At 34.3% G+C, this 24,491-nt stretch overlaps 1 protein-coding gene across 1 annotated transcript in view; it reads left to right on the top strand.

Moving 5' to 3' along the window:
* The window catches only part of CARPB (Carbonic anhydrase-related protein B), a 1,124,142-nt gene that overhangs the window by 423,896 nt on the left and 675,755 nt on the right, over positions 1–24,491 (top strand). The window contains exon 2 of the mRNA XM_081751751.1: positions 23,562–23,612. Within this exon, the coding sequence (XP_081607877.1) occupies positions 23,562–23,612 (51 nt within the window). The remainder of the gene's footprint in view (positions 1–23,561; positions 23,613–24,491) is intronic.

Genomic DNA, 24,491 nt, shown 5'->3' with positions numbered 1-24,491 from the left:
GTTATGGTAATAGGGCATAAATTCTGAATTTTTATGGCCTATAACCACAAAATTTTACAGTAATACCGTAAATTTTAGAGTAATCAGTTGGAAGCCAGAATTGGCGGTAATCGATCAGTAAATACAACCGTAATTGTTTACAGTATAGGTCGGATTCAAATTGATAAAAGATAAGATGATGAAGACATATAATTGAAAAATAAAATAAGTAGCTCGGTTCTACAATGCACATTACTAATGCATGGAGATAAATAGGAACTTCAATAAAATTGTATGTATATACAGGGTGAAAGGTAACAACACCGAAAAACTTTGGGAGCTGATTCCTTATATGAAATGAAAGAAAAAAGTTTTAATAAACATGGGTCGAAAAGCGTCTCCTTTCAGAGTTATGAACCGCCGAAAATTCGAAAAAATCATTATTCAAAACGCCCTGGCTTAGGAACTATAGGGCCTATCTCAAGCGGTTTAAGGGCCCACACAGGAACTAGTATGCGCTGTATCTAAATATCCATGTTTTACTATCCTCCGTTATCGGCGAAATTAACTGTAAAAAGGAAGTTGAGGTACAGGGATACTGCTTTAAGTACTAATGGTGCATTCCTTTCCCTGGTACCGGTGAATTCTGAAACATGGATATTTAGACAGAACGCATACTAGTTCCTGTGTAATTCCTTAAACCGCTTGGGATAGGTCCTATAGTTTCTAAGCCAGGGAGTTTTGAAACGTGATTTTTTCGAATATTCGTCGGTTAACTCTGAAAGGAGACTTTTTCGATCCATGTTTATTAGCACTTTTTTTCTTTCATTTCATATACGGAATCACCTCCCAAAGTTCTTCGGTGTTGTTACCTTCCACCCTCTATATATGTATACATGTGTGTGTGTGAGAGAGAGAGAGAGAGGGAGAGAGAGAAACACAGAGAGACAGAGAGGTTTCTTTTTTGAAGACCTTAGATGAAGGAAGAAGTCAAATAAGATTATTGAAAATCCAGACATATCATTCTATGCCCTTCTCACACGAGTGTTCCATGAGCAAAATTAAAATAAGGATTTTAATCAGAATAGTCTATATCCCTTTGAGAAACTCTAGTGATAGAAATTCTTTATTGAAGAAAGGTGACTTTGTGAAATCGAAATGTCAAATCTTTTGAAACAGGATCAGAACCTCCCGCTTTCTCTCTGTATATATAGTGATATCACTTTTTTCCTTCTGTTTCTGACAATTGAACGACGGGAAACAGGTGAACTGCCACCTTCTTGACTCTAATATACTACAGGAAAGTAATACAGAGATGAATACAACTGTAGAGTACGAGACTGAAATTTGCGCTTCATTGCACTAAATTCTCATCTGTTTTGTATTGTCCTGTATCCTATGCAGTGATCAGAAGAGATTCTCGCATTACATTGCTGACACCTTCGAGTCACATCTTGCAATTCTACAGTATTAGACTTTTCTTTTTAAATCTAAGATTGAGATATACAACACGTTCAATGCACAAGGGAGTCGAACAAATCGACATACTGGCTTCTAAATTCTCATGTGAAGTTTTCGAGAAAATAGAAGGGAAAAAACTGTTGTTATCACGTTAACAACTGCATTCTTCGTTGCCAATTTGATGCAGTTAACAGTTTTTATTCTGCTGGAATAGATTAAATCTGATGAAGTTAACACTTTTTATTCTTGAATAAATTAAATCTGATGTTATTAAAAGTTTTTGTTCTGCTGAAATGGATTGAATCTAATGGAATTAACACTTTTTTTGTTAGGTTGGAATATATTAAATCTGAAACAGTTAACAGGTTTTAGTCTAATGGAATTAATTAAATATCATAAAGCTAACAGTTTTTATTCTACTGGAGCAGATTAAATCTGATGTAGCTAACAGGTTGTATTCAGCTGGAATAGATTAAACATGATGCAGTTAACAGATTTTATTCTAGAAGAAATTAAATCTGTTGCAGTTAACAGTTTTGTTGATACAGCAGTTAACAATTTTTATCCTCTTGAAATATATTATTTAATTATGTACTTTACATGAAATATATATTTTGTTAAGTATTAGGTTGTATCTATTGTTTGATATTTCTTAACACTAACACATATACTCCTAAAAGTAACAAAGTAGTTCTAATAGTGAGGAACAAACCATTTCTAAGTTTTCACACATATACGTACACAAAATTATCCTTAATGCTGGCGTATTTATTTTTCTTTGATGATAATACAATATTTCTTCAAATTTTATTAGGGTCTATTAATTCATTTATTTATTGAGAACTAAAAGAATCGTGTGAAAAAAGCATAATGATTTTTACATTCTAAAATTTGAAGACAAAACCGACTACGTGTCACACAAAATGTGTTGCAACACCGGTTGGAAACCACTGATTTAAACAGTGGAAAATGAATGAAAGTTTGATTACAAGATTTGAGCCTATCAAAAATCTTAATAAGCTTGCAGCAAAGAAAGAAATAAAGATAAATATGTTGTTTTTACAACAAACATACTTTATATATATATATATATATATATATACATAACAACCAACACGTCTAAGTTTAGTTTAATCTTTCTGCTCTTTCCACCCCTTCATTCTCCTCTTTATCAATCTTCCCTCTGTTCTGTGAAAATAACCCTTCTTACCTTCTAGCAAAACGTTTAGATCTTGCTTATTTTGTAAATTCAGGAGCAGTCTCATCTGTGGGTTATATATATATATATATTCCCTACCTCTCATCTCTTTCCTAATGCAATAAAAATTATTTACAATTATCATGACATTATTTTTTCTCTCATGAGAGGAAGACGAAAGGAGAAAATATAAAAAAGAAATAGAGATTGCAATGTTTCTAGATCTCAATTATATTTTTCCTCTTCATTTTTCTGTTTTCTTCTTTTTTCTATATGATGCTTTCTCCTTATTATTCTTTTTGTTATCCTTCAAAGTCTTCCTCGGTTTCGCCTCTTTTTTCTTCATTTCGGTGTTGTAAGATGAATCCATTGAGGGTTAATTTCTTCTTTAATCTTCAGCGCCTTTCTCTTTCACCTTCTTTTCTCTCTTTCTGTTTTTCTCTTTCTCTTTCTCTTTCAACAATAAACTCATTCATTTTCAGTTATTCTTTTCTCCTTTCCCCTCTTCCTCAGTGGCTCATTTTTCTACACGCTTCCTTCTTCGCTTGTAATTTTTTTTTCCGTTGATGAGGAAAAAGGGCTACTATTATTATTGTTCTTCAGAGAGAATGAGAATGTTTTCTTTTATTGTGGGCAGCGTTAATTTTGTGTTCAAAATAAATAAATAAATACTTTTCTTTTTTTAAAGAAATGATACATAAAAACAAATAACTTTTGAAAGATAACTAAACAGATACTAGTTCTCTTTAAAAATCCTGCTGACAGCGAGAGGTGAAACATATTTTTCGTGCTAATACTTTGAAGGTATTCCTGGATCCGATTTGATTTGATTTTTCAGTTTGGCGTCCCATTCAACCGCAATGTTATATGATACGTAGATCTGCAGCTGAAGGTGGGATTGCAACCACATAAACATCGGCCGGGAATTGAACCTGGGTCCTTTACTCCAAAGGTGGGTACACTAACCGCTTAGCCACTAGGAAGCTCATTTCAGGAATCCGATTCTGCGTTTCGGTTCCGAGCAGAGTGGAATGCATAGGTTGAAATTTCGGACGTGGTTGGCTACAAGTAATTCAAAAGAAATATTTCAAATTATCTCATACAAAAACCCGAAGTTTATCTTTAAAGCACCTTTATGTAGCCACACTCCTAATAATACATACGCCTAGAAAAATTTTGGGTTTGTTTTTCCTACTGTATCTCCGATGTCCGGTGACCAGTGTTCGTGTGTTTACTAGCTCAACAAAATGATCGATGAATACCAGTGTCAGTACTCCAACTGAGCATCGAACTGTGATCTACTGTACATTACTTCTAACCTTAGAAGCTCACTTCGTCTAAAGATAAAGTCATATACTAACATGTGCACATAAATGACACAACATAAATATACAAAAATATAATACGTATTCAAGTAAGAAAAATATTGGGTGGATGATAATATTGTGCACAACAAATAAAAAAGGTTATTTGAATTTTCCTATTGAATCTTTCTAAAAACTTTTCTTTTATTGTTCTGAATCAGAAATTATAAATTTTTCACAAAGTGAACGTAATATAAAAATTGAAATCATATTGCAAGATAACAAAATTATTAATTTAACATATCAATGTTTAGTGCATATGCAAATAATTATATATTTTCTTTACTAGATTGCCTATTCTCAGTTCTTACATTGAACATACGAGAGCGACACGAAGACAACGAAATTCAAGATTTGAATAAAACGCGGAAGGATGACTTAAAGTGGAAAGAAATAACATCACATTATTAGGAACTATTCTTAGCTCTATTTTATATTAACTATGAGTATACAGGATCCTTCATAATATGTTGTTCATTCTTGCTATAGATTAATTAATGTTCACTAGCAAAATTGTTATTTCACATTTTAAACAGAAACATAATTATTTGAGAGCTCCGTTTGTTCTATGCTGGAAAGTTGTCTTCGCAGTGACCACACTATCTCTCTGCTCTGGCCACACCACCACCAAGTTCATATTTTAATGTATGTGTCTTGTGAATTACAATGTGTAATCAGTTGTTCGTGTGTGAGTTGGAAAGACACTGTTAGTTTCCACCAGAACATAAAATAACATTGTTATTTTTTGTATAAATGGAGTTTCAATGTGCAAATCACTACATTTCACTATATTTAGGGGGTTAAATTCCAAAGTTGGGCGTCCATTTCCAGCGAAAGTTTTAAAATTTACTGGAAAGATATGGATAATTTGATCGTTTGTGTGCTTGATAATATATAAGAGTCTAGAAAAATCTGTTTATTTGTTATATATAAGCGGTTATAAACATGGGACTATACGGCGAGCGGAGGGAACTACTTGGCGCAAGGTAACCGAACAGTTGCATTGTGGGAAAGAAAAGAGCATTTATGTTATCAACATGGCGAATGTACAAGGGCAATGAACTAGCAGTTTTAACATTCGTGAAGCAATACGTTGATAACGAGCAAAATCTTTTAAAAGTTTGTGAAGAGCACGGATTAATGAACCTAATAACAAATTGCAGAAAGTGTGGAAAGGAGATAACAGCGAAAAAACGTGACGAAAGCGGACGTCCAACTTCGGAATAAATGCCTATTTGGGCAATGTTTATAACGGTTCTTTGGAGACTTCTTTAATTATTGAGCCATTAAAATACATCAATTTGTCTTTTTGCACACTTAGTTTAAGTGTACATTTTTACTTCCGCACAAATTTTTCAAGCTGTCTACATGCTTAACTGAATAATTCTATTTATTATATGATGTCATGACGACAACATCAGGATTAGATTACCTAGATTTGAATATCTTTTTATATTAACATTATAACTATATTATTTATAACTATATTATTTCTTTTTCTTTCTCTTCTAATAGCCCATTCAGCCTAGTACCTATTTAAAATGCATTATGGCCCAAATTTACAAGTAAATAATAATTTACAAGTTAAAATATACATCATACTGTTGTATGTTATACTTCTTTATTTCCCAACAAAACACTAGTTGTGCATATGAAAACCATACAATTTTCTTGGGAAAACTGGCTGGACATTCGGGACAACCCCTACGAGTTTAAAAGCTTCAAGAAAAGAGGATATGCATGGTTGGTATGTGAAAAAACTGCTAAAAATAACTTCTAAAGATCACAAAAACTCTCTATAAAGAACACAATTTTATCTTTGCAGTTCGCTAAACTATTCCAAACCATGTTTAAAACAAGTAACGGAACAGTGGCGTAGCGTTCAATTAATCAAAAATCACATATAAAGATTCCGTATCGTTATAATAGTAGATTTGAGTAATATAAACAATTTAAAACTGATACGGAAATCATTCAATGAAACAATATTACTACAATTTTTTTCCGGTATTGTTTCTTCGTGTTCCCTCTGCATGACTTCTAGTCAATTACAGTGTTGGGTTGTATTCATGCCGAGGAACATTATTTTTCTTTTGTCACAGTACTGTAGCGCATTTCGGAATTATTCTATAAAAAGTTAAAAACAAAATAGTGTTTCCTCCAGATACGACTATGCTTGAATCATCACATAGTCATATCCTATCTGGATAGCCACAGCTCTTATTATGCTGTAACGCTAATACTACGTTTATTTTATTTATTTTTATTATTTATTTATTTTTGTCTTCTTTCTTGACCTCGAATAGAGAAACTTACAATTTCTTGAGTACCAGTGAAGCAAAAAGCAGTCGCAGAGCCTTTCGTTCTAAAACAGAACTTAAAGTTGAGATATAATATTAAAATTTAAGAGCTTCATTGCCGTTTAGGAAGATTTTTCCGATACAAACTGGAAGAAACTTTTCTCCAAGGCTAGAACTACACAGTTTCGGATTCAGAAGACTTATTAGGAGGGAGTGAATCAACTACTAGACGATGAACGTAGACTGGAACTACTATGGTATGTATATAAAATCGATAAAGTAGCGATATGTATGCCATTTCCATTACTGCTTAAAGCATAGTGTAGACTAGTATCTAAAATTGAAATCACAATGAAATGGAATATTTCAGTTTTACTACGCCCCCAGAATTATGCCTTTTAGGTTAAATGACACGGATAATTAATGGAAATGAATGCTTATGATAGAATTTGTGGAATAGTAATGTGGGAAGAAACGGGGGAATCCTGAGAAAACATATGGGCATAGTGTTATGAAGTTTTTCTCCACAAACTCGCGTGACCTAGAATCAAATCACGAAGTCCCAGCATCAGAGGTGAGACCTTCATCAGTAAGTCACTATATCCCCCTAATAGAAGAATTTAATGAAAATACCTAATGAAATGCACTCATCTTCAAATACTTCATGAAAAAATACTAGTACTAGTAAATGTGTCAAATTAGCAATAGCTTGCAATGTTAAATTCAAAATTTACAGTAGAAGTCTATCAAGATCCTTTTGAAGGGTAGGGGGAAAATTGATCTAAATACTACTTCATTACAACCAAGAAATATTAAGAGCCATTACAGTTGATTCAATTCATGTAACAAATTCAATCTTGGTTGATTTATTTAGAGTTTAACTTCTCTTTCAACACTCACTTTATGAGCCCTGGACCTCTAGCACATCTCCCAGAATGTAATTTGTTCTCAATGTTCAACAGCTAACGTTCCAAGTGACTAACACGCTTGTTTCCTGTACACGTAGTCCCTGGTTCGATTCCAGTGAGTATGCGCCGTGATTAGAGTCCTACTTTAAGCAGACCCTACAGCTTTGATACTTTTATATGGTTTAGATTTAGGACAGAAACCAAAAATTTCGATAAAACGATATCACTTATATTAACATTTAATATGCTTCCAAATCATTTACGTGGCATGTGATGTTGTCCTCTGCGATATTGTTCTTTCGGAGGCGAAATATTCTGGTTGGGGACAGCTTATACTGTGACGGTTAATAATATATGATTGTTTGTTCAATCTCGAGGGGCACACTTACGGAGGATGCATGGGGTCCGGACCTCCCCCTAAAACGTCCTAACTCAATATACATGTGTACAATTTCTTAATAAAACTATATTTGTTAAACAGGGAAGTTATTGATATAGTATGAAAATTTGATCTTACAGTTCATCTGTAGTCTTTCTCTTACAAAGACAATCTAGTCCTAACGTTTTTTGGTAAAAATGTAGGTGAAAATATTTTACAATTACTTATCGTCTTTTCGGGTGCAGAGTGATACTACATTCAATAGTAGATAGACGTAGTGTTATGTAGGGTCTACTAATGTTCCCTGTTAAAACTTGGATCCATCTCACCAAAAATTTGTGTGGGCGCTTCTGCCACTTGCAAACTAATGATCCCCACGAAACGATTATTCAGATGAGAAAGTACTTTATTTAATTCGAGACGAGATGAGAAACCTTACAATTCTCGTCTCGTTTTTGAGACGAGATGAAAAAATTCACGAGTCCCCTGAACACTAGTTCACTCAAGTCTAGGATCTTAATCCCTATACAACTACAACTATAATTTGATAACGTGATTGTATGAACACAATGAAAAGTCTTTTATGAACGTTTGCGTATACAAAATACTTTATGGTTTAACATTTGTTATGTCACACCCTCCGTGGACCTATCGTGAGATGGAAAGATTTTGATAACTTCTAGATGAAAAAATCAGGGCCTATTTTTTTTTACATAAATTTACAAAGTAAAATGAAAAGAAACAAGATTTTTGACAATTGAGACAAGAAAGAATTATTCTAGAATTGAGACAAAACGAGAAATAATTATTGTAGAATCGAGACGAGTAAGTTATTTGAGAATAGAGACCAGACGGGAAAGAAATACTCGAGAATTGATAGAAGACGAGAAAGTATTATTGAAGAACTGAGACAAGACGATAAAGAATTATTTTAGAATTGAGACGAGATGAGAAAGAATTATTCGAAAATTGAGACGAGATGAGAAAGAATTATTCGAGAATTGAGACAAGACGAGAAATACTAGTTCGACAATTGAGATGAGACGAGAAAGAATTCTTCGGAATTTGAGACGAGACGAGACTTGTGCAACATTTATGAGACAAGGCGAGAAAGCGTTATGTCTCGTTTCGTCTCTTAAACAAAACTATCACCAACTACACCAGGTTAAAGCCCTGGTCTTGGATCTTTAAGCAGTTCTTTGTAACCTTGGTATTGTATAAGGACGCAAAGCACAAAATCTCACCCAACTCAAACTCTTTTAAATCATAATGTCAAAATTTCTGACGAGAAAAATATATTTTGAAAAGCAAAACTTAAACATTTCTTGAAGCAAATATTTTTTTCTCTTTTTCTTATTTCTTTTTTAAGAAATGGGGAGAATAATAATTCATATCCGCATTCCTGTCTGTTTTTTATTCTGAAGTACAAGTGCCGAGCAATATGATAATCGAGAGCAAAAGAAATCTTATCGAGATCAAAGGGAACCTACTGTAGATGTCATAAATTTTAAATTAAGTTTGCCCATTTATGTAAGAAGTACACTTTCCTTCTTTTTCCTTCCAAAAAATAGTACTTAATTGCCTTTTGAAGTCTTCTTCTGTCTCTGAATGAGTTGTGTTGAAACACGAGGACGGCAGAAATTAGATTGGCCATCACATCTTCCACAATCAATGTATGCATAACTGAACAACTAATTTTTCATTTCATCATTTCCTCTTCTCGGAGAAAGTACTTGTACATACTAACTTTTCAATACTCGTTCGCCATTTCATCCTCTTCAAAACCTCTGCCGTCCCGTTTTATTTCTTTATAGTTGCAATATTAGATACTTCTCTCTCTGTCTCTTGTTTCCTCCTTTGTATCTTTCCTTGAAGTGGTTCTTTACAACCCCCTTTTGATGCGAGTTAAAAACATAGCTTAATATAGGAAAAGGAAACTAATTTGAAAGAATACGTAATTGTAATTACTAACAATATAAGAATACTTCTTCAAACGACTTGTTTCTAAATACGCCAGAAAAGTTTTTTTTAAATTGTTTTTAGCGCCACTGTTGTTTTTAGATGTTATTCAGACTACAACTTGGGGGGAAGGCACGGTAATTTAATGGTAGAGTACTTATTTCTGGCGCGTGAGGTCCCTGATTCAATCCCCGTGCACCCCGTTCAAGTAAGTTTGTGATTGACAACATCGTGTTGGTGAGTTTTCTCAAGGTGCTCCCGTGTGTTTCAACATTCCACTAGTTATTCCCTTATCATTCATTTGCCTTAATCATCCGTCTCCCCTATCCTACAGGGCATAGCGTGGGACGTTACACTGAAAGATTTCATTTCATTTCAGATTTATTTCCTCCTTTTAATCCTGTAGAGCCTGATCATACTTTTCATTCAACATTGTAAACAAGAGACAGTTAAAACAATTCATGGTATTCTGTTGTAGCTCTTTATTACCACAACATAAGCATACATATACTTAATCAGCTTCAAAGTAAGCACCTTCGGAACAGCGCCGTAAATCTGTCTTCAACATTGGAGGGGGGGGGGACACATAGACCGTTCCCATATATATATGCGATGTCCAAAAATATTTATGAAGTTGAAAAACAGTGTTGTGGAGGATCAGAGGAGCAGAGTTGTCTTCAACGTTGGGAGGCGGGTATATTTGGGGCTTATTCTGTCTGAAATCATTTCATCTCACGTTCCTTTTGTGGCAGTCGGACAAAAATCATCAAATTTCTCCCCAAAAAACACATTTCAAATCGGATTATTGGGGAGGACAGTCCTCTCAGTTCTAAGATTGGAAGGGACATGTCCCCTTTATCCTCCCGGGATTTGTGCCAGTGCTTCGGAACACAAACACACTTGTTTTACCACTCCTGTGATTGGTGGAAACTCGTATGAAAGGCCTGTTTTGGTATCTTCCGAAGTTTAGCCATCGAAATGGTTTTGATCTCTTCTACGTTGACGAAACGAAAAGACTTATTTTTAGCTTTGGGAAGAGGTGCTAAACTGTATTTAAGGTTATCAAACTTTCTAAATCAGATATTCTCCAATTTGCACATGAGCTTGGTATTTGCACGTTGCTCGATCTGTGAAATTTGCACCAACTGATCACTACTACACACTCCTTTGTTTAGCTGCACTATTCGTATACGACCCGTTAAGATGTGTTTACATTTGTTAACTTCGGCAACCTAGAAACTGTATTGCACAAGATTTATTGTGATTGAGTCACAAAATGCCAGAACTACAACAACATTTCGGGAACTTTCTAATTGCTTCTGGTATATTAGTTTTTCTTGTTAAGCAGTTTACTGTAGCAAAGCTCTCGTAATTGCCCTGTCTACGTGTCCATCCGGGAGACAAAAAACCTCAAAGTATTACTTTTGATTAATCAGTATTAAGTTCGGTTAAGATATAAACCGTTAAAAACTAGAAATCAATTTCGTTGATATGGAAGTAATTTTCAAACCGGAAGTGATAGAAATCAACAATTTCTGGATCTTACGTTGATCATTATAAAGCTAGAACGGTAATAGATAGCAAAGAAACTTCTTCCAGCAATCGATAAAATTTTCCGACAGAGGGTATTTTTCATATTTATCATTAACTCTCTATTAAAATCAGAAGTGATATAAATCAATTACAACTTCCGGTTTCTATATTGATTTACACAGATCTAAAACTATAAAACAGAAGTGGTTGTTACAGAATCGAATTAACGTTTTAAGAGTATGTACTGTCTACTTCTTTAACTTCTAATCAAACCGGAAGTGATTGAAATCGCTTAGCGGTTTCATCTTGGTTTTAACTGTGCTTACCATAGACTAAAAGCCGTAATAGGTAATGAGAAGTGATTTTCTCTAATTAAATAAGCATATTAAGAATACATTCCCCTTTCACTCTAATATTTCTATTAAAGCCGGAAGTGGCAAACATCAATCACTTCTAATTTTAATCTTCATCGTTATAGAGTGAGAACGGTAACACACACTGAGTAGCAGTTTTCTGCAATTAATTAAGTGTCCCAAATAGATAAGAAAGGGCGCCGATTCCTCTGTAACTTTGGGGGCAAGGGCATTCAGATGTTTGTTTGGTTGCAGACAAGGGTCTGAGAAGGCACATATGAGGAATTTTAAGACAAATTGAAATCAAATTATGCCAAATATTGTATATTAATTAAAAATGCATATAACAAAAAAATATTTATAAAAATACATGGGGCCCACATAAGCATTGGGGGTCCGAGCTTCCTGTTCCCGCAGTATCAGCGCCCTTATTTGTAAGTATTCTATCTGTTTCGCCAAAAGAATAAATACAACTTTTCGTGAGCTAGCTGTCAGTTCAAAGCGGCATGGTCTATATAAGCACACCCAGATGCTGAGACACGTCTATGAGTAAGAATAGCATTTCGTATGGCAAAAATGTGTTGGTAGTTATATTATCTCCCCTCCCTCATTAGTATCCCTCTATATATGGTGGCTCTTCTTGTAGGGAGATTAGCATTTCTATCAACAGTATCCGACAAATTATTAAATTTTACTTATGTATTACTGTAGTGATTGATTTATAATGAACCCGATTTATTTTCGATAGAACGCATAGAACTCTGTAGGATCTTGTAGAGAGAGGTTGTAATTTCTAAACTATCTAATATTTCAAGTATTCATAAAATGATAAAAGAGAGGACACGTTGTTACCATTTGTAATGAATTTTTGAACATAAGAATGTAAAAAATGAAATCTTACGTCCCACGGTTATGCCGGCTAGGCTAAAGGAGACGGCGATGATAAGAAGTGAATAAAATGGTGGAATGAAGAAGGTGGGAGAAAACGGGAGAACCCCGAGAAAGATCATGCAGAAAGTGCAACACTTGCGATATTGACATTTGTGGTACTGCGATTTTTGCGGTACTATTCAACTTAACTCTTATTCTCCAAGCTGAGAGAAGATATTTTCGGATGTTCACTTAGATGGGAACACAGTATCAACTGCTACACAAAGACCAAGTTTTACCACATTAGTGTAGCCAGCAAGTTGTTCTAGGCGGAATATATGACATTTTCAGTGGGCCCGCGCTTTTTTGAATACTAAAATCAGACTAAAAATCTTTTAGAATATGAAACCATTATTAACTCACCATACATACATACACACAAACCTTTCTTGCCGCACATAAACACATGTAAACGCAAGTATAATGATCAGTTATACAGAAAAAGTGAAAGAACAGTTACTAGGATACAGGTAAACACATCTCAAAGCTATAAACAAATGTTTATTTGTGATTAGCCAAAACTGGAAAATGTAAATAAATCCTTATCTCTGATTGGTCGAACGCCTAACCATGATATTTAAAGGGAACTTCTAGAGCTATTTATTTATTTATTTTTATTTTCTGTTATAGTTTCCCTTAACAGTTTTCCAATAACTATTTGCCAGTGATAGTTAGAGTTGAAATACCGTATAATATTCTTCTTTCTTCATTTTTAACATAAGAGATATTTGTAATTAGGCGTAAGTATTAAGGAATTATCCAAAGAGCTACTTGCTGGAGGAGTGATTTGTCACAAGCCACTCATTTGGAATATAGTTGTCCATTGATATAAGCATATTGCAAATATCCCCACAACACAACAGACGCACGTGTCAGCTCAACACGTGCTAATGATTACAAACAACCTAGCAGACAACAGGCCAACACGGAAGACACCGAGGAACACCGAAAGTAGACGGACCTCACGGAAGGACTCGAGGAGGACAAATAAAAGGGGGACCACCGAAGGGACCCAGCATCAGTCGACCAACTGATCGCCTAACCTTTACCTTCCTATGTCGCTGTGGACTCTTCCTTACCCTATGTCGCATTGGGCTAGGGATCCATCTTAAACTTATAATCCAAGTCTAACCTACAACCTGCCAAAGTGTTCTGGAAACTGCCATGAATGGAAGGGGCACCCGGCAAAACATTTAATATTCCTTCACTTGTCATTGAGGAAGAGACATTGAATTAGAGACACTTGTATTTTTTATATTATATTTTGTAATAAAACTTGGTGAAGGGGAAAAGACACCCGGTCTATCATTTGACTCTACCAATCATTACAATATTTAGAGATTTTCGGTCAGATCTAGCTCGGAACAAGTAGAAGAAGCAAAGTCAAAATTAACGTTCTATGAATTAGTAATTTATTTTCATGATGTTTAATGGAGTTCAATTAGTACATTAGTAGATTGCTTCTCTTCTAGAACAAGCAAAAATTACTCCAACTTTTGATTGTGTGCCATTTTCCTTAAGGATTTCTTGACATCGTATGAAGCTACATATTCAGTTAATACGTTTCCTATTCTTCTGCCCAATCTTATTTAGTGATGTCGTCTACGTTTTCCTTCAATGTTTAAAGTTCTTGCATATACGTAGTGTCGTTGTACACAGCTTCATTCTTTTTAGATACTTCACCAAACAGTACACATTAGGAGTTGACTTATCTATTAATGATTTGAGTCTCTGGTTTCAACCTTCAACAGCATTATTCGTTCTGTGCTGTTGATTCGAGCAGTTCCACATGAAAATGTCAATACAGGTATTGTTTAACCATAGTTATACAAAAATAATCTTAAGATCTCTGTGTGCGTCTCCCATAATGGAAAGTCAAGCCACCCAACATTGATATTATCTACAAGGAGAAATGCTAGAGCAGAAACATTCTGAGGGAAACCTCACCTCTAGAACTGATTTATAGTCATTTGTGGCTCCTAATTTCTAATCCACGCAAGTACTGATTAAAATGGAAATTACACCCACTAATGTGCGTTTCTGGGAACGGTATTCTTAGAAATGTTGTTGCAGGTTACTCGAAATCCAATTTGATTAATTTCAGATTCCAATCATTAATATTAGCCTTCACCAAACTGAAAAATCTCTGACACGTCTTATTAACCTCTTGCCGGTAAGAGGCTGAAGATTAAAGACAACATTTGTTTCCTCGAAATTACTTCCGAGATCTGCGTATGTTGTAGGGGAAACTGCCGACTACAACACTTAAATGTTATGTCCATGAAAAACGTTATGTGTTCAGCTGCACACTGTTTTCCCTACGCATGCAAATTATTACCATTCTTCCTTCTTCTGTGGTGTCATCTGCAAGCAGGAAGATTTTCTCATCATCTATCTTCAGAATACATACATGTTCCACGATGTGTACCGCAAATGTCCCATTGTCTCAGGGAAACTTTTGAGCAGTACCGCAAATGTCCTGATAGCACTCACGCACGCGGTGTCTGTCCACCGCAAAGTTCACTTGACGGGAGCTGGGATTGAACCCAAGCGCCAGAGGTGAACGCTCTACCACTAAGCCACCGCGGCCTTTTTTTCTTAACATAGTTAGCAGTTGAGTCGACCTGTTTTTTTCTTTTTTTATCATTTTACTTTGACTGAAATGCGTGTAATAAGGGAAGGTGTTCAAATTATTTGTAAATAATAACTCCATAAAGTATTTTCCCAGTCGAAAGAACGGACATTTCAGCCAGATATATATAATTTACTATTTTCTTTTATTGATTACAATAACTATCTTACTTTTCTTATAAAAATTTGGCAACACTGAAATCGCCAAGTAGCACGTTAAGAGGGAAAACTAAACTTGTAGGAGAAGAAGAATTTTTAAAAAAATCACACCTCGTACGTAGAAGACAGAGAGCCTTCTTATAAACCTAGACAAGGAGTTATCATTTTCTTTGTCAGGAGATATAACACTTATTCTTATGAGTGAGTAGCAAAAGAGGGCTGAGGGGTGAATGAGGCAATATGTATATATGAGAATTCGGCTCTGGAGAGCTATGAGAGGTAAAAGATGAGAAAAAGAGAGAGGTGAGCAAGATGACGATGTTGATACGCGGATAAAATGGGAAGCATGGGATAAACCGGGAAACAGCCGCTCATAGCTGGAAGGTAGGTTTTGGCTGGGTGCTTGTGTTTCTTCATCCCACGATGATGAGAATGGTTCACAAGCTAGATTAAGGGAAAGCTAGAATATTATTTTGGTCAGAAAAAAGAAAGAAAAGAAAAATGAAGAAGGAGAAGATAGAAAAAGGAAAATTCCGATAGGCTAGAGATTCTGGTTACGATCAGATCTTATTAGAAAGATGTCACCTATTTTTATCCGTAGAACAGTTGTTGTTCCCTGTGGTGCAAGGAAAAACAGTCTGTGCCATGCATAAATGTATATAAATATATCGTTATTTCGATGCTGGTAGAATGCTTCTATTTTTAAAAAATCTAATAATATGAACATTTTTTGTTGTTTTTTTTATTTAATCTGAATATATTAATAGGAAATTTTTAGTTTCAGTTAATTATGTTCGATAAACTTGCACGCTTAATACGAGAATAGCTTGGATTGGATTAGATTTGAGTGTAGTGTCCATTTCAACAGCGAGATTATATGAGACATCGAAACATGATATATATACATTTGTAAAAGCAAGCAAATCACAACGTTATAAATTTCATTTATATGAAGATGGCAAAACATAATACGTAACGGGCCGCGGTGACTCAGTTTTAGAATGTTCACCTCTGGTGCATTTAGCCCTTGATTCGATCCTAGCTCGCGCCAAGTAATCTTTGTGGTGGACAAACACCGTGCGCGTCTGTTTTCTCGGGGTCGTCCCGTTTCCTCCCACCTTCTTCATTCCACAATTCATTCATTTCTCATCGTCACCGTTTCCTTTAGCCTATCCGACATAATCGTGGGACGTAAAGCTTAAAGGTTTCATTTCATTTACATAATACGTAACTTTTTTTTTTTTTTACCATTTTGTGACCTTTCACACTGAAATCTATATGCTGGAAAATGTTGATTATAGCTTAATTAATAATACCTTATTTAGCACTATAGATGTATTTCATTTTCAACAGTGAACTGAAAGTATTTTAAATTTCATTCACAAAGGTGGTAATTTCCTTCCATGAACGATTGTACATATATTTTGCCATCTTCGCTCAGCTATGAAACAGCAAAACGTACTCACCCATCAACGTTTAGCCCTTACTAGTATAGTTACAAATGTGAAACTTGGACAGAAAATACCTTTTGCAACAAATCCAAGGGTAAAGAAGGAATTTTATATAGTACCTGTAGGTATCCTGAGAAAGGGACAAAGGAAGAATTTATTTATTTATTTATTTAACCAAGAATCGGGTGTTTCTGAGATCCCGGAAGTTAAGAAAAGCTGAAAAGAATCATCTAAAATTCTCAGTAAAAGTAAAGAAAAAGTATGGAATTTCAATAATATTTAAAAAATGACCAACTTGAACATGCGCTTAAGTTGGAAGTGTGAAATTTATTCGGTATATAAAATATTAATTTAAAATAATCGAATAAGGGCTTTAGCATTTTCAAAAATTCTGCTTCTAAAGAGGAAAAGAGGGCAATTTCTTCAATATTAGAATTTCAGATTTTGCATTTATTAAATCTTATTTATCCATGCGAAGAAAGCCAGTTCTACTATTTATTAGTCACCTAGTAGCTGGTAGAGTTCCTTGGATTGCAAGGTTGGACGATTCCAACTTAGTGGTCCAAGCTGATTTCGATTAAATTTGACAGGTAGATACTAAACATGAAAAAAAAAGGGAATATGAATTTTCTTTTCTCTGAGGAATAACTGTTTCTACGTAAAAGCACCTATCCAGAAATTTGAAAGTGGGTACCAAAAGAAATATCCTGAAAATGGAATTAGGCCAAAAGTGGAAATAATTAGGCCGAAGCGAGTAAAATTGCATATTGATATAGCAAACATTGTGATTCAGAGATTTGAAAGTGGGTGCCAAAAGAAATAGGTCGAAAGTGGAAGTACGCCAAAAGTGAAAAGAAATAGACCGAAGAGAGTGAAATTACATACAGATATAGAAAACATAAAATAAGGAAATATGTGTTTTGTACTTTCTTTAACAAAATAGTTTAGTGGCTGTATGTACCTTCAAATTTAAGACCACGAAATATCAAAATTTCTGATAAAAGTAGTTCAGAAGCGCCTAAACACGTGGAGGTTTGTAACGAAACTGCCTACAGAGAGAGTACACATAAAATAAGCGAGTACATGTTTTTTTTTAAATTTTTTACTGAAAAATGATTCTTGGGTCAAAAGGTCTAAACTGAAAATTTCAAGGTAGGCACCTAGAGTGTAGAAAGAATAAACTAAAGCGAATGATATTACGCAAGTGTACTCACAAAACAAGGGAATACGTGCTTCGTATTTACTCTTGCCTGTATGCAGGCACGTAGCCAGGATTTCGTGAAAGGGGGAAGGTCCGTGACATGAAATACTGTGCTCATCACACCAGGGGCTCGATCATTCTAAACTATTTTACTGGAACATATATTGGTTCGTTTATACAGGATTTCGTAACGAGGAGGGGAAGGGGCGTGACATGAAATTCTGAAGGCCCAGGAGTTTGATCAATCTGAAATACTTTACTATCAACATATATTGGTTTGTTAGGACAAGAAAATGAGGATATGTTGGCAAGTATTTTAATTGCAAACTATGAAGAAATCTCGAGTAAAATAATAATAATAATAAACGTATTGAAGATTTTACAATATTTACGTCCTTCCTCTGTTTATTCACATATAACAATTTTCCTTTCATTATGACCTCAACTATTATAAAAAGTACATATTCACTACTATAAAAAGTACATACTCAATAATGTTTTGTGTAATATTTTAATTTATCTGCGTTCCTTTCTCTGTTGAATCAAATGCTAACAGAACTTTCTTTCCACATAAATTCGGTTCCAAATGACAGGTTAAAGGAGCAGTAGAACATTGTTTTTGAAATAACTTGTTTGATAGTGCAAGGATGCGATGACGAAAAATTATGATAAAAATGTCCACAACGACACTATGCTTTCGAAAGCTTGAAATCTCCCTGACTAGTAGCAGAAATTCTGAGAATTCTGTAACGTTTCTAGAAATTTCAAATTCCCTGACTCTTCCAGGATATCTCGCTCATCTCGCCACCATGTATTGCAAGTAATACAAATCTCCTTATAAGAAAGAGTATCCAAAAGCTTCCTGTAGTTTTTTTTTTTAATTTTTAACGCTGATCCTTCTTTTTCTCATTTCATTTTCTTTCATCCTTCCTTAATTTTTTCATTTCTGGTCTTGAAGGGGGGGGGGGGATCAGGACCCCCGGACCCTGCCCCTTGGCAACGTGCCTGCTATATGGTCAACGTACCCGTCTTCGACACAAGTAACCTGGGTTCGATTTCTGGCGAGACCTCATGTGATTAAGATCCAAGGTTAAAGTGTAGGTCCGCGTCTCATATAGCATCGGTGCTGAAAAGAGAGACTAAGTTCTAATCCAACCAAACAATCTTCTATCTTACTTCGGACGTCAATAGTAAAATCTTTACTATCAGTCGAATATCATAACATAATCGATACAACCTAATTTTCCGATCAACACTTGTAGCACCAAGTTTTTAAATAAAGAACTTTTTTAAAAAAAAACACACACATATTCGCATATTTGTAGCTTTAATAAGTTTCTTCTTTGTCATCTCATAGGGATTTTGTCCTGCAAAATTTTTGAAATCATTTGGTCCCTCTCGTCTTTTTCTCAAATGTTATTTCTATTCGCTCTTTCTTTGCTTTGCTTCGAAGAAAGTGGTTTCCCACTGAATTAAAAGAACGGCCATTGAAATCTAACAGCAGAAGCTCTTGTAATTCGATGAATGAAATACTAAAAAAGAGAGAGAGGGAAAAAACATATTTTTGCACTTTACTTTTTTTCTTTTCTATAGAAGTAGAAGAGTTAAAGCTGATAAGTTTTTTTTTTTTTAAAAAAATAATAAAGTGTACCTTAAGAACATTTTTGTAGAACAAAAAAAGTTGAAGGAAAGTGTACCAAAAAAAAAAAAAAAAAGCGAAAGCAGGAATTTAAAGTTGTCGATTTTCCTGTCTTTAAATGAAAAGGAAATGTTTCTATTTCAGATAGGGCGTATTCTTTTTTTTTTTTATTTTTGGACTATTATTGCATTTTCTTTAAAGCAGGCGCTATCGAAAATATTTAAAATTCTGTATATAATACACACTCGATTAACAATATATGAATGCTACTAACGTTATATAATGGATTAAAACCTTTCTTTTTGATATCCGTAATAAAACTTGTAAAATGTTGCTTTCAACCTCTTTACTTTTTCCTTTTTTTATACTAAAAATATTTATATTTCGAACATTTGTATAATAGATCTATTATTATATTGAAGTCCGTTCAAAAGAACAAAGTCAAACAATAAATCCATACAATATTATCAAATTTACATTCCTTTACGAATGCGTTTTTTTTTTATTTTAAAAAAAGGAACTTTCTTAAACTAGTTCTTTTTAAAAATTGTCAATTCCGTTTTTAAGCATATTTGATTTATGTACATTGAAAACACATTTTAAATAGAAGGGAATGTTATACGATAATATTTTAATACCAAACCAATATTAAGTTTTAAATCTTAACACATTATGTAAGACAGTTTAATGAAAATCAGTGGATTAACAATTCGATATTTACTTATAATCAAGATATTTCAGATTTACCTTGACAACACTGGATTTTCGTATACTTTCACCCAGATCAAGGATCTTATAAAATAGAGGATCTGCTCATACAACAAAATCTTGAAGCACACCTCACAGTTTCGCCACCCCTACTCTGCCCACTCCGCCCAATAGGATTGCAATATTTTGAGCCAACAATCTTGGCGAAAACGAAAGTACCCAATCAGACGATGGCAGAAACAAGAGTAGCCAATCAGACGTGCCGATGCTCGGTTGCTTTTTGGCTTCACCGATTTAATAGGATGAAGATATGGGCAGATCCTCTATTTATAACATCCTTGACCCAGATAATGTATGGAAGACATCTACCAGCAATATTTACTTTTCTTTTCCTAAATCAATACTTCATCTTGAAATCGTTACTTACAAAGATTACAAAATATAAATTGGATTCTGCGCTTAAATCCTCCAATACAATGTGTCACTGAATTACCAATGACATACTGAGCATCAATGGTATTTACACGGGGGTTTGGGGTTTTTAACACCTTCTGGAGCAACAGATTATGATAAAATAAATATTTCCTAATATTCAGATGTATATATACACAAATTACACATGTTCTTAAATAATATGAAATTGAGTTCTTAAAGGATAAAATTTGCGTACGCCACTGTCCTCCAACCTAATTTAAGAGGAAAACCTAAATCAAATCCGGTTGAATTTATGAAGGCATATCACTTTTATAAAACTACGTGTAGCTCACACTTTATAAATCCAGTTATGAGATGTGCCAAGATTGAAGAATAGGAATTAGAACAAAAATATAACCAAATTGAATGAAACATTTAACTAATAATTAAGACCAGTTACGAGGCTAAAATGTTGACAAAAGGATAGCAGCATCTCAAGGAGTTTTGCCTGTCCCCCCAGGTATGTATCTCAAGTAACATAAAATTATTGTTTTCGGTATACAAAATTAATAGCTACCATCCAAAAAAAATCTCTATCCCATCATTTGCCATCTACAAGGGATTAAAGCTAGTAACGTCACTAATTAAGATTCTATCTTGAGACAAAATGGCCGTGATATGTCCAAAAATCAAGGACATGTATTAAAGAGATTCAAAAGTCTCAAAATGTTATTGCATCCAATGTAAATTTAATTTGTTAACAGAACACATCGTCTCAGTGGTTGTGCGCTTATCTCTGATGGATGGAACCCGTGATTTGATCCCAAACCACGTGCGTTTGTGATGGATAATGTCATGTCAGTAGATTTTGCTAAGATACTTCCGTTTACCTCTTACGCATATAGTTCAACTAATTCTTTAATAATTATTTATTTTCATTAACAATTTCCGTGTCATTTTGCCTACCAGACATAACCGTGGTAGGTAAAACTAGAAATTTTGTTTCGTCTTATAAATTTGAGAATTATGAATGAGCTTTCCAGATGGTACGTATTTCCGTCATTGTCAGATTCAATATTGTATGCAATAGATCGTAAATGATAACGGGATATTTTTGTTCCATAGAGTAGAAACAATAAGATATAACGTGCTATTTGATTCCATAGTGCATAAACGATAAAAGATAACCGAATATTAGTTTCAAAAGAGCATGAATGACAAGAATTAATGAGGAATAATCTTCTTTTTAGTAAGAATACAGTCAAAAGAGTAGGTTCTATTCATGTATTTAAATCAGAGTGATAGATTGTTTACTTGTAATCTTCAAGTCCCATAGCTTGAAACTAGATTATAGTTTGCTATTGTTATTTAAGTGGATATGGCCTGCTTGAACTTACAATCCACATGAAGTTTTATATTGCACAGATTACATTTGACAGAAATTATCTGGAAGATTATTTTCAGAATGTACCATATATGGTTATCTGAAATCTTGGAAAGTTGTACAAAAAATATATAGGTCAGTGGGTACTTATCCTATCTTGTGTAGTTCATTTTGCAACGGGACAGTACTTCTCAGGCGTTGTTGATGCACAGTGACCTTTCTGTTCCATATAAATATGATTCTTTTTAACCTTTGTACAACGCACTAAGGAAAAATAGAGGCATATCTATAATATATTCATAAATATCAAATTACCGAAGTATATGACGAACCCTACTTTCTGTATTAATTTTGAAAAAACATAATTTTCACTGCGTGTTATAAAGATTTGTACAAATTGTTATTTAGCAAGAAACATCTGCGGAGTTAGCAATGGTTATCTTGTAAACGTAGAATTGCACGCACATCTAAGAATATCTATAGCTTATGTACGCCCAGAGAAAAAAAAAAACACACACACACACAGTATGAATTGTTACATAAATCGGCTGTATAGAAACTACATGTACTGATTCACTGAACTGTTAGTAACAGGAAAGTTATTGCACATCGCAAGGAAACAAGGATTCCTTCAAACAACACATAATCCGGAATACTTATTGAAATTGAAATACTCAAAATCTCTGTAACGGTGTATAAGACAAATTATCGTTCTGGACTTTTTAATTTTAAAAATTGTGTCTTACATACCACTAAAAAATAATAAATAAATAGCAACAACTAAAATAATCACTTATTTTAAATTCTAGAACAATTTAAGGTAACCACATGAAGTAAGTATATGTTTTAAAGAAATAATTATAAGATCATTGTTTATTTTGAGAAGGATTAGACGCCTTCTCACTGTAAATTTATTTTTAAATCGAGGAATCAAATAGGAAAAAATTACCCTCTCCACGGCTAGGGATGCGCATAGACACGATTTGAGACTGTCTTGTCTCGAAAATGTGCTGTGAAAGTGGTGTCTCGACTCGAAAAATGTATATTTCTCTATTGAAAGAGCTGTGTCCCGACTTGAATTTTGTCTCATCTTGTCTCGTGCGCATCCCTATCCACGTCGAATTTTGACCGATACTTATAATTATTGGTGAAAACTATGGTTGAAGTAAATAACAAATTAAGTAATGTTGCACACGAGATTAGAAATAAGGTTTTTCTCGTCTTGTCTTGTCGGGATTCGGACAAGACGAGAAATTTTTCGAGTCGTGGGAAACAGTAAACATAAGCTAAGTATCATTTCAGTGAAATTTTCTAATTATTTCCCTGTGCATATATGAATTAGCAAGGCGTGTTACGGTATCACGGCGCATAGTTTGGGAAACCATAGATTAGACTGATAGCATTACTTTCAACTCTTCCTATAATAACTCCTAACACTACACTCAGTATTGTTCATTCTTCAGTTTTGCTATAATATAGTATCATCTAATTTGGCCAATCTCTCTAAAAACAACATGGTAAACAAGTTTAATTAAATACCAAATTTATTCATTCATGTATATGCGTCATTAAAATTACATATTCAATTTTTCTTTTATTTTCAATTTCAGTGTCGTGGGGAGTGAGTTGGGAAGAGTGGTGGACATATGACGGGATATCAGGTGAGTACATATTCATTAAACAATAATCAATGACTATTGAAAAATTTTTAATTGTTATTCGCTAAAGCATAAATTTGGTAGGTAGTAAATTATTAACTCTCAGGAGACATTTAACCTTATACCAAATTGGATTGTATTATTTCGCAACTGCTGGTATGATTTTTAAAAACAATAATTAAACAATATGCAGTCTATTTAGTTAACCATACTGATGTATAAAATAAATTTGAGACAAAAATCTGGCTGACTATATCGTTGTTTCTCAACCTCTGGGTCGGGACCTCCAGGGAAGTCGTGAAATATAGGCGTCTTGTAGGAGGTAAACAATAATAATGTAAATAGTTTACAGGAAAGCTTATGATTGATTTTAGTTACGATAGATGTCATTACATTTGAAATAAAGGCAAAAGAGTAACTTCAACAAATAGAGCTGTTGAGCAGAATTCAAGTAGCATTTGACGGAGAAGAATTTATCTGTAAAACAAAAATGTACTCTAGTACCAGAGACAGCTTGCAAACTGCTTGCTGTAAGCTTGAAGTACAAGTCGGCCAAGCCTCCATCCAGCTTGATTAGTAAACGTGCAAGCATGATGGAAGCTGGACTCCAGTAACAAAGTTACATGGTGGCAACCTTGCATTCAGTGTTACATTCAAGCTAGTCGCAAGCGTTTCGCAAGTCGAGCCAAGTCAATAGCCAATGAACGGCCAATGATGCTATCACGCTTTGCGAAGGGTCTAAAGCATCACTTACAAGTACAACAAAAGGCAGATTGTATGAAAGAATACATTTCAAGCGTAGAAAGGCAAAAGCGAACCACGCGCTAACTGGTCGAAAGCTCTCTTGCTAATAGGGTATATTCGCCGAGAAACGGTTTGCTA

This window comes from Thermobia domestica, chromosome 3, assembly GCF_964235325.1.
Source record: "Thermobia domestica chromosome 3, izTheDome1.hap1.1, whole genome shotgun sequence".
In the NCBI taxonomy this organism is placed as follows: domain Eukaryota; kingdom Metazoa; phylum Arthropoda; class Insecta; order Zygentoma; family Lepismatidae; genus Thermobia; species Thermobia domestica.
Note: the sequence above shows the minus strand (reverse complement) of the source record. Positions and strands in the feature narration are given on the sequence as shown.